The 14,305-nt window shown below is 44.5% G+C and overlaps 1 protein-coding gene across 1 annotated transcript; it reads left to right on the forward strand.

Annotated features, from left to right (window-relative positions):
- The first annotated feature begins 386 nt into the window (after positions 1-386).
- On the forward strand, positions 387-13,697 carry LOC146355412 (zinc finger protein RFP-like). The gene is made up of 9 exons (XM_084830602.1): positions 387-927; positions 1,484-1,579; positions 2,925-3,155; positions 3,851-3,873; positions 5,062-5,177; positions 6,630-6,674; positions 7,523-7,645; positions 8,428-8,454; positions 10,251-13,697. Exons 1-9 carry the CDS (start codon positions 514-516, stop codon positions 10,808-10,810), a joined length of 1,635 nt encoding a protein of 544 aa, XP_084686728.1. The 5' UTR covers positions 387-513; the 3' UTR covers positions 10,811-13,697.
- Positions 13,698-14,305: the final 608 nt, after the last annotated feature.

The raw sequence follows: 14,305 nt of genomic DNA on the forward strand, positions 1-14,305 counted from the left end.
AGCGTTTCCAGCTGTGTATTGGGTGTAGAAGGCAAGCAGAGAGTGTGTGCAAGGCGTGGCACTGGGAGCCCCTGAATAGCATGTGCTATTTCATGTGATGAGAGTTTAGTCAGCAACTCATTTATGGGCCATTTAGGGTGCAATCCTGCATGTACTTAGACTGGCTGGGACATGCTGGGATTTGTAGGACTTGTTTCTGCCTAAAAATGCATAGGAGTGCTCCCTTATTGGCTTTTCAAGCCGTTCAGGACTGGAAAGGGCTAATAGTAAACCTGGCATTTTTCAGATCTCATACTAATTGTACCTATTCTTTTGGAATTACTTTGTTTTCATTGGTGTTGTCATTGAAACGGCCCCTTCCGCTCATTCCAGCTTTCACAATACTGTTGATTTTATCTCAGCAAGCATCCGCGCCTACTCTGAAGCTGTTCCAGGAAAAGAAACACCCAGTCAGTGTTTGAAATCGAAACCAAAACTAAAGCTTTTGATAATACACTTCAGAAAGAGGCAGTGATGGCAGCCAGGGGAGCCTTCCAGGGGCTCTATGATGAAGCTACATGTCCCATCTGTCGGGATTTCTTCAAAGATCCCATGACTACAGACTGTGGGCATAATTTCTGTGGAGCCTGCCTCACCCGGTACTATGGGGAGTCTCGAGGAGCTGCTTCCTGCCCTCAGTGCAGAACACAGATTCAGCAGAGGAACTTCAGGCCAAACCGGCACCTTGCAAATATTGTAGAGCTTGTCAAGAACCTTCTGGAGAGGAAAGCAGCAGAAGGTGAGCAGAAAGAGTGTGTGAGGCACCAGGAGCCCCTGAAACTATTCTGCAAGGATGATCAAGCCCTCATCTGTGTAGTGTGTGACAGGTCCATGGACCATGACGGCCACAAAGTGCTTCCTATAAATGAGATGTCTCAAGTGTACAAGGTAGGAACTTACCAGGATGGATGGGAAATAACACTGGCTCTTTTTCTGAGAGTTCTGTGTAGATGCACTTCTGTTAGATTTGTGTTGAATGCAAGGATACCCCCTGATTCTCCAGCAATGCATCTCCTCCCATTTCTTAGAAGTTCTTCACTGTTGTTGTTTTCAACCAAGTGTTGCTTAAAGCCATTGCCTCCCAATCCCCAGTGATGGAGGGCACATCTTACCTTGGTTTTACAAAGTGGGGAACACCTACCCACAAACAGAAGTGATGCTCCATAAAGTTTTTGAGTCATCAAGAAAGGAGGTCACAAATCCTCACTGTGACCAAGGAGGGATTGGAGATTGGATAAAATGGAATAATATGTGACAAATCCAGAAATTAAACACAAGCCTTTAAGTGTGATGTGTATGACAGGCAGCTTCCCAGTAGTAAAGCTGCTCCCACATGTAGAAAAACATGGGAATGAGGTATTAAAGGAATGTAAAAAGAAATAATTGACTGGCATTGGATGGGCAGACCTTCTGACAGAGCGAACACCTTTTTCTGTTTCTGCAGAAAAAAATCAAGGCCCATCTGGAATCCCTGGAGAAGGAGAGAGAGAAGCTTTGGGGCCAGAAATTAGCTAAAGAGCTTAAAATGGAGGAACATCTGGTAGGTGTTTGTTGTTACCGTTGACACGTAGACTCCCTATGCCATCCATCAGTGAAGCCGAATCACTTTCTATGTTTGACATGCATGTGTGTTGTCCTATGGTGGCTCCAGCTTGGTTTGAACATGCAAAATCATTATTTCAGGTCTGAAGCATTTGTCCGTGTCAGAGAGATTGTGGATAAGAACTCTTGGTGGGGGATGGGAGAGAGTTTTGTTCAGTTTGGATTTCGATAATAATTTACCAAGTTGGTGCTTCCAGAATCACTATACAAACTAGGACACAGTTATCCTTGCGTATTTGTACTTCTCAGCATCTTGCAATGCTATTCTCTGAAGAACAAATGCATTCAGAAATGCTTGTGTTAGGGGAATTTGCCTATAAAAGCCACTGTAGTGTAGTGATTAGAGAAAGCCAGTGTGGTGTAGTGGTTAGAGTGCTGGACTGGGACTCAGGAGACCTGGGTTCTAGTACCCACTCAGCCATGAAGCTCACTGAGTGACTCTGGGCCACTCACTGAATCTCAGCCTAACCTACCTCACGGGGTTGTTGTAAGGATAAAATGGAGAGGAAGAGGATCATGTAAGCCACCTTGGGTTCCTTGCAAGAGGAAAAGAGATGAGATATAAATGTAATAATCAAAAATGCATACATTAGGGGAAAGTGTGCACAAAAAGTCATGTATTACTGAAAGGGAATGCACAAATTGGCATTATATTAAGGAAACCTGCTTGCAAAAAGTAAGTATATTGGGCAAACGTGCATACAAAAATGCATAACTAAGAGAAGGGTAGCTCAGGGGAGAGGCTGTAGCTCAGTGGTAGAGCCCCTGCTTGGCATGCAGAAAGACCCACATTCAGTCCCTGGCATCTCCAGGTAGGACTAGGAAAGAATCCTTCCTGAAACCCTGGAGAGCTGCTGCCAGTCAGTGTTGACAATAGTAGGCTAGATGGACCCAGGGTCTGACTCAGTAGAAGGCAGATTCGTATGTGCCTGTGTTTCCTATGGAAAATGCACACAAAAATGCATACAAATGGTCATGTAGACGTACTCTCTCTCTCTCTTTTAAGACATATACTGATGAGGAAATAGGACAGAATGACCTTAAAATGGAAAAAAAGAGAAACTGACAGACTGATAGATTTGTTCATCCCTAAATTGACAGATTAATTCATCACTAAGTGCCTAATTTTCTGTTTCTGCTTCTGTATCCACAAGCTATACAGAAACTTTATGAACAATCATGCCATTTGTTGTTGTAGTCACTAGCTTCCATCTAACTTCCTTTGACTGGACCGCCTATTGTACCTCTGCCTCTCCTTCAATTTCTGTGTGTGTTTTTTCCAGACACAATTAGTATTGGAGAAGCAGAAGATCAGATATGCTTTTGAGGGAATACTGAAATTTTTTGAGGAGAAACAGCACCTCTGGCTCAGTCAGCTGGATGATCTGGAGAAAGAGATCAAGAAGAGGCAGGAAGAAAGCCTCAACAAACTCTCTGAAAAGATTTCTCAGCTCAGTCACCTGATTGCAGAGATGGAGGAGAAGTGCCTGCAACCAGAAAGTGAATTCCTACAGGTGAGACTTAAGACAGCGGGCCAGTCTGCATGACTGAACAGCCCACCACGGTTTATTTCAGCCACGACAGGTTGCAGTGTGTGCGGGCAGCCATTTCGAATATTTAAGTCCCGTCACAGCTTGTTGTGTTATCCCAACCTGGGGACCGTGAATTATGCAAGGGTTCTTTAACACATGGTGCCCAGGTTCAGATGACATGACAAGCTGGGGCTGGGGCTTGAATATTCCAAACCGACCCAGTATGTGCTGGCAGGCACTGCAGCCCACCGTCACTTAAGGAAGCCACATCAGACTGTTTAGAGGTCAAAGACTCCTTCCTACAGGAGAGAGCCCTGCATAGGGAGCCTTGATCTGCAGGTGACAAAGCCTCATATGTTTGAACCGAAACCCCAGGTCTCAGCTAGCCCCCCACCCCAGCCCTGCCTCTGATTTGCACATTGCTCACCCTCCCCAGCTGGCCCTTCAGCTATTTGTTCATATTTTACTTTATGCAAGTGGTGCCTCTAATCCGTAGTATTAATTGTTGTTGGTCCACCCCTGCCATCCATGTCTGTTGGAATAAAGAAGGCGTGCTCCTGAAGCGGGGGTGTTTTCCACAGACAAGGAAGGGGTAAAGGAATCCCCACAAGAACAAGAAGCAGCAGTGTTTGTTCTGTCTGTGTAGCCAACACCCATTTCTCTCTTTCTCTCTTCAGGACATCAGAAATGTCTTGAGCAGGTAAGAGGCCTTTTCTCCACCCAGTTCTGTGGGTGGGAGGTATTTGCGGCTGTGCTGAATGTGGAGTGCAGAGCAGATTAGAACCAAGCAGACTAAAAATACCTTTACAAGCTCTGTAAGATTGGAAGATCTGTGACTACCATGGGATACTTGTTTGTTTTCTGCTGACTGGAATATTTGGGGCTCTACTTCCAGGGCTGCAAGTATGTCTAGGGGGCTTGTTGGTGGTGGTGGGTCGCCACCAGTGTCTTTTCTCAGCCTTTGCTATGTGATGTCATTTTAAATGAAGAAGCCATGGATAGAACATGCAAACATCTACATGTGAAACATCTACTCTGCCACTGAACAGTCGGCCCCTTCTTTGCATCTGCACTCTTCATATTTCTGCTTGCCCCTCCTGATCCCACAAAGAGCAACAGAAAAAAAAATTACCATGAGACTGAGGAAGTCATAGCTGGTTCCCGCGAAGGGAAGGGCAGTCTGATCCTTGATGCAGAAGTCCTGAACATCTAAATAGGGATGGGTGACCAAGTGATGTTTGAGCTTGCCCAGGTTCTCTGAACATCAGCTGGCTGCTTGTCTCTTGATTTGTGCATACTTTCGTGATCACTGTTTGCTTTGGGAAAAAATGGGGAAATTGTGCAAAATGAACAGCTATCAAGTTGTGCAAAAAAATCCCAAACTTGTGCGCATTTCCCCCATAAATGACAGCGTGGGTGATTAGAAAGTTGTGCATTTCAAGAAAGTTGTTGTTTTTGATAAAGTTGCGCATTTTTCAAGTACACAGTTTGTGAATGCAAACACAAATTCAGGGATTTGCGAACATTTTCAGAGAATTTCAGAGAAAATGTGCTCCCATTCACATTCGGGATTGCGAATGGGGTATTTTAGAGTGATTTGTGAACTGAAATGAAATTCTCATGCCTCTCTACTTCTGATCTAGTTAACTCCATTCCAATGGGTGGGAAATAGTCAACAGCAGCCTGCTCACCTCTTCCCCCATCATTAGCAGTGAAACTAACCAAAGCAGAAGCTAATTGTTCAAAAGGACTCAAGCTTTAAAATGGCAGTCTGGGGCACCTCCCCGGAAGTGAATCGATGTAAGGGCTTAACCTACCATTTTGTGCTAAAAGCTCACATACTGATGTTCTATTATTGTTCCTGAAATGTGACCATATTCCCTTCCAGGTGTGAGAACAACGCAGCAGGGGATGTGGTGGACCTTTCTCCCCACTTGGAACTGAATCTCCGATTTACCTCCCTGAAAAATTCTGCTTTAGAAAAGTCTATGAAGAACTATCAAGGTACCAGGGACACCTGAAGGAGGGGAATGGATTCAGATATATGAGAGTATTTCAGTTCCAGGCTGGTTTCAAGAAAGGTCTGGTCCTTTTAAAAAGGGAACTGACTTTCCCTGCAAGGTTCCGCAAGAAGTCTGAAGAGACATCCTAACAAGCATTATCCACTTCCATTCCCCATTGGTGGCTCTTATGCGGAGTCAGAAAGCTGAATCAAAACAAGGCTGATCTGCTTCTCCATAAAAAGATATTTGGGGTAGAGAAAAGTGAGAAACAGAAGCACCCCCCCCCCCACCGGACAGTCTTGTCCATTTCTGAGCAAGGAGGCTAGCTGGTCCGATGCAACTGCCCTGCTCATCAAAGAATTCACCAATGGGGAAGGAAACCCTGGTATGAAGAGTGGATCTCTTCCTTCACAACCACACCATCAGCAAGTAAGAACTGTGATAGTCCATAGAACCAAGAAAGTCCCACATATAATAGCTAGGGAGCCCATTTGAGAGCCAAAATGCAAAATATAAATGATTGTATAAATAAAATCACCCTGGCACCATTCCACAGGTTGTGGATGAATAACGATCCTGGCTGGATCGTCTCATCCTTATCTAGTCAAGACTCTCGTCTCTTCCTTATCTAGTCAAGAGGAAAAACTATTTCAGAGCCAGTCCCACTTCTTTCTGCAAGATGCTGTATTAGACTGGAGCATTTCTCATGCTAATAACAAAACATGGAGGCAATATCTAGGGCCAGCATCAAGGGTAGGCATGGTTGGGCATCTACCAAGGGCCCACACCCCACCAGGGGTCCACTGACAAGAGCACCCTGGAGTTGCTCCTCTTCTTCATCACTGCAGCCTGCTTGCTCACCTGCCTCTCTCTCTGGCCCAGACAAAGGTGGTGGTGGGGAGAAGGAGCAGTAGATGCCTCTGCCTACTGGTTCTCTGCCTGTCAAGCAAGCAAGCAAGTGGCAGCAATGATGAGAAAGAGGGTGAGGAGCAATAGCGGCTGTTGATAATGGCGGTGAGAAGGTAGACTCACTGAGGGGGCCATTGATGGTGTCTTGCCCAAGGGCCCTCAAAAAGCTGGAGCTCGTACTGGCTCTATCAATTGTCCTGGATATCTTCCATATAAATGAATGGATGTACCACATTCACTGGCCCTCACCACACTTGCCACAATTAGCAAAAACTCCTGAAGTGCATGGGTCCAAAGGAAAGGTGCCTCCTCTCTTCCTGCTTCAGTGGCCTCCTTTGACTTTGCTGCCCTCTCATCTTGGTGCCCTTGACACAAACAACAGAGATTAGAAAAATAAGTCATTATTCCAAGCAGCTTGATCTGAATTTAAATGCTGACCTTTATGAGAGATTTTCTGTAACTGAGGATGGTGAGATATTTTTTTTGTTCATGAAATATGCTGGATTATTTGAGTAATTTTGTCACTTTCCCCTGTACATAACAGAGTCTCTGGAGCAAGCTCTGGATTTGGAGCACATTCTGAGCACAGGTAATTTTCTCAGATTGAAAGGGAAGGGACATTTTGATAGGATATGGCGCTTGAGTAGTTAGCATCTAGGAGAGGCCCCTCTACTAATCCTAACTTCCATGAACCGCCACCTCCCACCTTCTGTACCATTCTGTAGCCTGGGTTGCAAGGTTCTGCTATGGTCCAAACTTGAATAGAGGTCTGACTTGATCAGGTTTCACAAGAAAGACAGACAGAAGTATGTCAGCACCATGGAAAGCTCCAAGTGGTGCTGGGGCTGGAAGGCAGATAAGGTTGTCTCTGTGTTGCTCCAACTAGGAGCAAAGCAACACTGAGCCTTAAATAAGAGCTGGGCTGGATTTAGGCTGGTTGGCCCCACCTCCATACTAACTGAGGCTTTGTTTTGTAAAGGGGCCAGGGCTGTTTTAGGAATCTCAAGCTGTGATGGCATGGGAGTGACTATGGCATGCTAGTTTCCTCATGGCCCAAATCCTCAGAGCTTGTGGATGGTAATGCAACCTCCTCTGGATGTAGGGGAGCTGTCCCCTGAGGTCTTTCTGAAGAACTGGGCCCTGGGGAGGTGGAAATGTCATGATGCCTTGCCACAGCCAAATCCTCTCTCTGAACCAATAATTCTGGAGTTACTTCTTCTGAGGAAAAAGGATTGGAATCCTCTGAGGATGAAGGTTCAGGGTTCTGGTCCATTGCAGCCTCCCACATTAATTCATTCAACGTAAACCTAATTTAAGTGCTGAACATAGTGTGGAATTTAAAAGGTGATAGTTAGGACATATTTATATATGTATGGTGGTATGACTAAATATATTTGTTTAGTTGTTTGTTAAAATGTTTTTGCCCTGCCTTTCCAGTGAAAATACTCACAACTGAGAAGGCCATCTCTAAAGGCACCACCCACCCGACTTCACATAGCAGTCCTCTGAAGATGACCGCAATGTTCTGGCATAACCGTGTGATAGAAGACCCTCTTTCAGGTACCTGGTCCTAAGCTGTATAATTAGTTTGAATTGAGCTCAGAAATGAACCAACAGTCAGTGTAGCTCTTTAAGAACTGCCAAGATATGATCCATATAGCCAGAAACAGTCAGCAACCTGGCAGTAATTTGCAATCTTCAAAGGCAGCCCTGCATACAACACATTGCAGTAGTCTAATCTGAAGGTTTCAAGGGCATGTTTAGCTCTCCAGGAAAGGGCACAGCTGGCACAGCAGCCTAAACTGGTGAAAGGCACTGTGTCCTAGAAGCCACTTGAGCCTCCAAAGGACAGTGCTGGATCAAGCAATGATGGATCTATGAATCTGGGCTGGTTGACAGGGCACCCCAAGTACCCTTGGCTGGGGGAAGGACCACAAAGGGGGGCAAGATTTCTCTTCCCCTAGCATGGCTCATCCAACCCCAGCTGCCATAATCATTCCTGCCTGAAATAACTTGAATCTGGGCCTGCCACCTTTTCCTCCACTTAATAGAATCTCTGGAGCAACCACTAAACAAAGGTAATTTTCTGGGATTGAATGAGAAAGGACAATTTTGAATGGAGATGTTGCTTGATTGGATCAACGTCAGCAAGGGCTGATGGAAGAGATTCTCAGTTAACCCTTGGAGAACATATATGGGGGGTAGGGAGAAATCAGTTCTATAACATCCTAATTTAAATGCTCCTCTACAGGATTTATTTAGTGTGAGAGGGTCTGGTTATTAACGTTGTTGTTTAATTATGACCTGACTTTAAATTTGTCACCCTGTCCTCCCCCTAACAGATTCTCTGAAGCAAGCCCTGAAAAAAGGTAACTATCTGAAAGAAACTCAATGACATTGGGAATTTTTGATGTAGGGTCAAGTCTCAACAGCAGGCCCTTGTTCGATTATTAGTTCAGGTGGCATTAGGCAAATGAGTGAACCTGAAAGACCGCCTTCTCCCATACAAGCCTGCGCAGTTCTTCAGAAGAGAACCTTCAGAGGTGCGTTTGGTGGCAACCTGAGAGAGGTCCTTTTTGGTGGCTGCTCCCAGGCTATGGAACTCCTTCCCAAAGGAGGCTAGCTTGGCTCCTTCTTTGCTGTCCTTCCACCAGCAGGCAAAGACCACTTTATATAACAGCCAGTGTGGTGTGGTGGCTGGAGTGTTGGACTGGGAGCTGAGAGATCTGGGTTCTAGTCCCCACTCGGCCATGGAAGCTCACTGGGTGACTTTGGGCCAGTCACAGACTCTCAGCCCAACCTACCTCACAGGGTTGTTGTTGTGAGGATAAAGTGGAGAGGAGGAAGAGGATAATGTATGCCACCTTGGGTTCCTAAAGGAGGAAAAAAGGCGGGGTATAAATGTAATAAACAAATAAATAAATATAAGAAGGCCCTCAGCTTGTAAGTGGGTCTGATGGGTTGGGTGCTGTTTTTAATATTTTTTCTGTAATTGTTATGTTTTTATTGTATTTTAACATGTTGTTTTAATCCATTTTAATTGGTTCTGTAAGCTGTTTTGAGTACCTTTTTTTGGTAGAAAGCCAGGGTATAAATGAAATACATACATACCTTCTTCTGGAAAATATAGCTACCTTCTCTTCTTCCCTCACCCCAAACTCAGGCAGCAACAGGGATATCTTGCTAAGCGAGGATGGTAAGGATGATCTGGGGCATATGGATGAGGTGTGGGTATGTGGGGAACTGGCATGTTGGCTGACATATGGATAGATGCTGATGTGGTGTTAAGGTGTGAAACCAAATCTTAGCCACCAGGACACAAAGCAGTGAGCCAATATGCAAGCTGCTGTCTGCCTTACATACATACAAATACACCTTTGTAATGCAGAGATACCCCCAGCCTCCTCTAAGAATTGTGGAAATTACTAAAATAATCTATGCAAAATGCTTGAAACACACCAAAGTGCGATCCAGTGTTTGAGTATTATCTTCATTTTGGTTCAGAGTTGGACTTTGTGGATTTTGGCACATTGCGCACGATTCTAGGATAAAGTGTAGTGACTTCTCTTGTTTGGGAAGAGATGTGGGAGTTTTAAAATACCCCTGTTACTGGACCTCAAGCATTTTCCTCAGCCAGTGTTTTCTCTCTATCCTTGACCTGACTCTGGTTGAGGAAGTGATTATGGGCCAAACCAGACAGGCACATGTTTATTGAACATGCACTTTCCGATCTGGCTATAAAGTGGGATTGTTAGATTAAACAGAGTGAGGTGGGGAGGAACAAAACCCACCCCTCTCCCACCTTATCCCCCTGCAGCCTGTTGTTCTTAGACTCCCTCCCAGCCACCACCGCCAACTCACTTCTCATATGAGAGTCAGGCTGGGAGGGGACGCAGTAGATTTTTTCCCCCTCCCCATACACTCTATTTAGTCTAAGAACTGAGCCCCACCCCTCTTTGTAGCTACACCAGCAAGCAAATGTTTAATTAACGTGTGTGCCTTGCTGGGTCCTTTTTCCGCCCTGTGCTGGGCCTCCTAACCAGGTTCAGGTCAAACTTGAAGGCGCTTTTGTGAGTGATTCCTCAACAGCTGAGGAGGATCCTTTCATTGGAAGTGCCCACCATTCTGCATCCTCTTTCATTCCTACTTTGTCCCTTTTCTGCAGCGAATGTGACCCTGGATATAGACACGGCGCATCGCGAACTCATTCTCTCCAAGGATCTGAAGCATGTGAAATGGGGAACTGAAGAGCAGAACCTGCCCAACACCCCAGAGAGATTTGACACTATGCTCTATGTGCTGGGCTGTGAGAGGTTCACTTCAGGAAGACATTGGTGGGAGGTGGAGGTGCTGGACATGGGAATGTGGGAACATTTGTGGGATCAGCCAGTGTGGGCCGTTGGGGTCGCAAGAAGCACTGTTGTGAGGAAGGGATATATCAACCTTAATCCTAATGAGGGGATCTGGGTTGTGGGGAAGACACACTGTGACTTCTCCTCACCCTGTCAAGTCTCAGCTTTTACTTCCACTGGGCCAACCACTTTGACCTTGACACATAAGCCCAGAAAGATCCGGGTAGCTCTGGATTATGAAGAGGGCTGGGTAGATTTTTTTGATGCGGATTCTGACGAATTCATTTTCACTTTCCATTCAGAATCATTCTCTGGGGAGCACGTTCGACCCTTCTTCTACACAGGGGGTTGGGATGGCAGTCTGAGGTGCTGAAACGCGAGGGACACCCCCACAACTCTTACACCCACTACCAGTTCCGCTGCCCTGAAAGGAGGCAACGTTCTAGAACTTTCTCTGTGGCTGCATAAGAGCCAAACCCAGGGCCGCAAGCTTAATGGTTTTCAGGCAGGACCTCTGGTCCTTGATTGCAGTAAAAAAAAGAATCTACATTAGTTTGAAAATTGATTTTTGCCAGTCAGGAGGCTTTTAAAGGCACAGGAGCTCTGCGAGGTGGGGGGAAAAAACAGGATATGAACCCAAACGGAAAAAGTCACCTTTCTCTTGCTTCTTTTTAATTTGGGGGCAGGAGTGATTAGAAAGTAGGATTATTTCAAAACATTGCAATGAAAGAAAGCTTCTAATCCTGCATGCTTTGATTCGTTTACATGGATTTCTCTTTATGTTCACCATTGCTCTGCATGGGAACCTCTAGCTCCCTTCACACATGAGAGGTCATGTGGTGTAGTGGTTAGAGTGTAGTCCCTACATGGCCATGAAGCTCACTGGGTGACTTTGGGTCACTCATGGAGTCTTGGCCTAACCTACCTTGCAGGGTTGTTGTGAGGATAGAATGGTGAAGAGGAGAACCATGTAAGCTGCCTTGGGTTCCTTGTAAGAGAAAAAGAGGTTGGATATAAATGTAATAATAAATAAATAAATACTCATAAATTAGGGGAAAGTGCAATAAAAAGGCATATATTGGGGAAAGGGATGCACAAATTCACATTAAGGAAAACTACTTGCAAAAATAAGTATATTAGGCAAACATGCATACAAAAATGCATAGATTAGGGATGGTTAGCTCAGGGAAGGGACTGTAGTTCAATGGCTGAGCACTTGCGGTACATGCAGAAGGTCCCAGGTTTGATCCCCGGCATCTCCAGATAGGGCAGGAAAAAAAGTTGTAATAATAATGATGATGATACCAGGGATGGGCAGCTTGTGGCCCTCCAGATGTTTCGGCCTACAATTCCATTGGCTATGTTGTTTGCCGTTGATGGGAGTTATAGGCCCAAACATCTGGAGGGCCACAAGTTGCCCACCCCTGCATTATACACACAAAGGCGCTCTATGGTGCATCACCACTAATGGTGCCCCTATCGCTCCAGCCCCCTCAGTGTCTGCAGAGGGATGGCTACATGTAAGCAGCTGGTCACATGCAGGCACTCCAAGCCATTGGAATCCCTGCTAGGAGCTTTCATCAGCTCAGACCCCCAGTCTTCAGCTCTTTCCCTGTAAGCTGGCCCAACTCGATCTGCATCACTAGGCCAGCTTGCAGATTTTTCGTTTTTTCCAGTAATGTTTTTAATTTATGTCATAATCAACATTAATAGAAATGTGTGCAAATTGCAGAGCACAAATCTGAGTGATTGACGCATACTTCAGCCATAGTTTACATACTTTGCACAAATTGCAGCTACAATTTGAGTAAACTATGCAATCTGCAGCCAAAATTTGTGTAGAAATTGCAGCTACAATCTGCATCTTGCAATTTGCACACTTTTCTACTTATGTAATTTATAAAAACCCGGAAAAAAAAGATCCCAGATTTGGGGAAAAACCCCACAGCTTAGCCCACAAATGTGAGCTGAGTTAGGTGCTCGCTGGGAGTCAGTTGAGCCCCAAAGGAGCCAGATTCCACTGCGACGGACATCCCTAATCCCTGCACAGTCAGGGGTCCCGATTGCACAGAGATCCTGTATGTGAGCAGCTCCTCATGTGTAGATGCCTGTTTACGGATGTCAAGGGAGCAGAGCCAGTGGAGGTGCAAGACTGAGAAGGGGCTAGTGGCTCACCCCCATTTACCTTCTACTTGTGGGCCCCTTTTCATATATGATGTCAGAGGGAAGCTTGAATCTCCAATTAGGAACTGGAAGTGTCAGCTGTGAGGAACTCTCTTTTTTCAGGGTACCTTCTTGGAGTCATGTGACATTCTAGGCCAGGGGTTTGTGAGGAGAGCAATCAGGAGAGGTGCCTCCTGCAACAATGGCAGATTCTGTGGCAGAGGAGAGGAGAAAAAGACATGGCCAACAGTGGTGGAGGGGGGATAGGAGGAGGATGCGGTTAGAAAAGCCAAGGGATCATTCCATCTACCTGGAGCCATTTCATAAATAGCAGGGAGAAATTCCCACATTTATGCAAAATATGTTATTTTTGTCTTTGATCTTTACTTTTGAAAGATATTGATCAGACTTTCCTCTTTACAAACTTGTTAGTTGCTTGTTGATGCTTGTAGCTGCATAATTTGCACTTGAACAGTTATGTTTTGAAAATACAAAATTTTGTTTGGAAATTGTTTTTTCTTCCCATTGTGTTCTTCTCTGTTTTATTTTAACCTTCCTGGTACATAGAGAGAAAGAACACTGCTATCCCAAGGAGCTGAATTTCTTGGGCAGCTTTCTTGTTTATGATGTTTCCAAATCATATGTAATTTTAAAATCTTCCCCTGGGAATTGACAACCTGTCAGGGGAAAGCTATGATACATCCAGAGGATTTGAGCAAGAAAATATCTTTGTGAATCACGTCCTATGGGCCAGATCTGTTGTTTGCTCATTCTGCTGCCTCTATTGGCATCCAAAACATTTCCTGAGTTGCCCACTTCATTTTGCCGCCTGGCAGGGTTACCCTTATAACTACATTAAAAGCATTCTTTATAATTTTTAAATTTACATTTTATTTGATTTTCTTTAATATACAAATGAAAAATTATTTCACAATATATTCTTTCATAAAGAATTAAATATATGCATAATGATGTCTGTACAATTAAGTGTGCTTTTTCTTAATAGATATATAGATTACAATTGAAATAAATATTGTATATCTTTCCAGAAAAAATGCTTTAGCATGCTGAAATTTAATAAATGTTTCCCAATTCTGTCTTGCTAGTCTTTTGTCTTATCTTCTCTAACTCTTGTATAACCAGCAAACTTTGCCATAATGGCATATTCATACAACTCTGATTCCCATTCAGCTACTGCTGCAATTTTTGGCTGTCTCCAATATTTGCATAACAAAATCAGCCAGCAATAATCATATAAATATACTGGTACTTTTTTCTGTAAGTCAATAGAAATAAGGTTGCTTCTTCTAATTCCATTTGTATTTGAATTATTCTTTCATTGCATCTCTATTTGTGTCCAAAATATTTTCCTTCTCACTGTAAATGAAAAGTACCACCTGTGGCTATTCCCCCCTGCAGAATGTGTGATCTCCAGAGATTTTGTTCTGGCTGCCTTAGGTCCCTGCTTTTGCTAAATCAGAGAACAGTTTTTTGGCATTTTTTAGGCTTCTGTAACCTCAAGAGTTTCCCCACATCTCAGTGCTGTCCTCAGGAACAATACGACTGGTTCCCTGGTCAGATATCTTTCCACTTCATTCTATATTCTGGGTGTTCTTTCCATACAAATCATAGCCTCCATCCCCATACCCACTTTCCTGTCATGCGCTTGTGGAAGTAGACCTGAACTGGCTATCCACAGGCCCTG

Source organism: Heloderma suspectum, chromosome 2 (assembly GCF_057233095.1).
Source record: "Heloderma suspectum isolate Gila_16-S chromosome 2, 16-S_ref, whole genome shotgun sequence".
Classification (NCBI taxonomy): domain Eukaryota; kingdom Metazoa; phylum Chordata; class Lepidosauria; order Squamata; family Helodermatidae; genus Heloderma; species Heloderma suspectum.

Coding starts and splice junctions, on each gene's coding strand:
- LOC146355412 (XM_084830602.1), top strand. CDS start 514: ATGGCAGCCAGGGGAGCCTTCCAGGGGCTCTATGATGAAGCTACATGT. Junction 928..1,483: donor AGATGTCTCAAGTGTACAAG/GTAGGAACTTAC, acceptor CTGTTTCTGCAG/AAAAAAATCAAGGCCCATCT. Junction 7,646..8,427: donor GATAGAAGACCCTCTTTCAG/GTACCTGGTCCT, acceptor TCCCCCTAACAG/ATTCTCTGAAGCAAGCCCTG.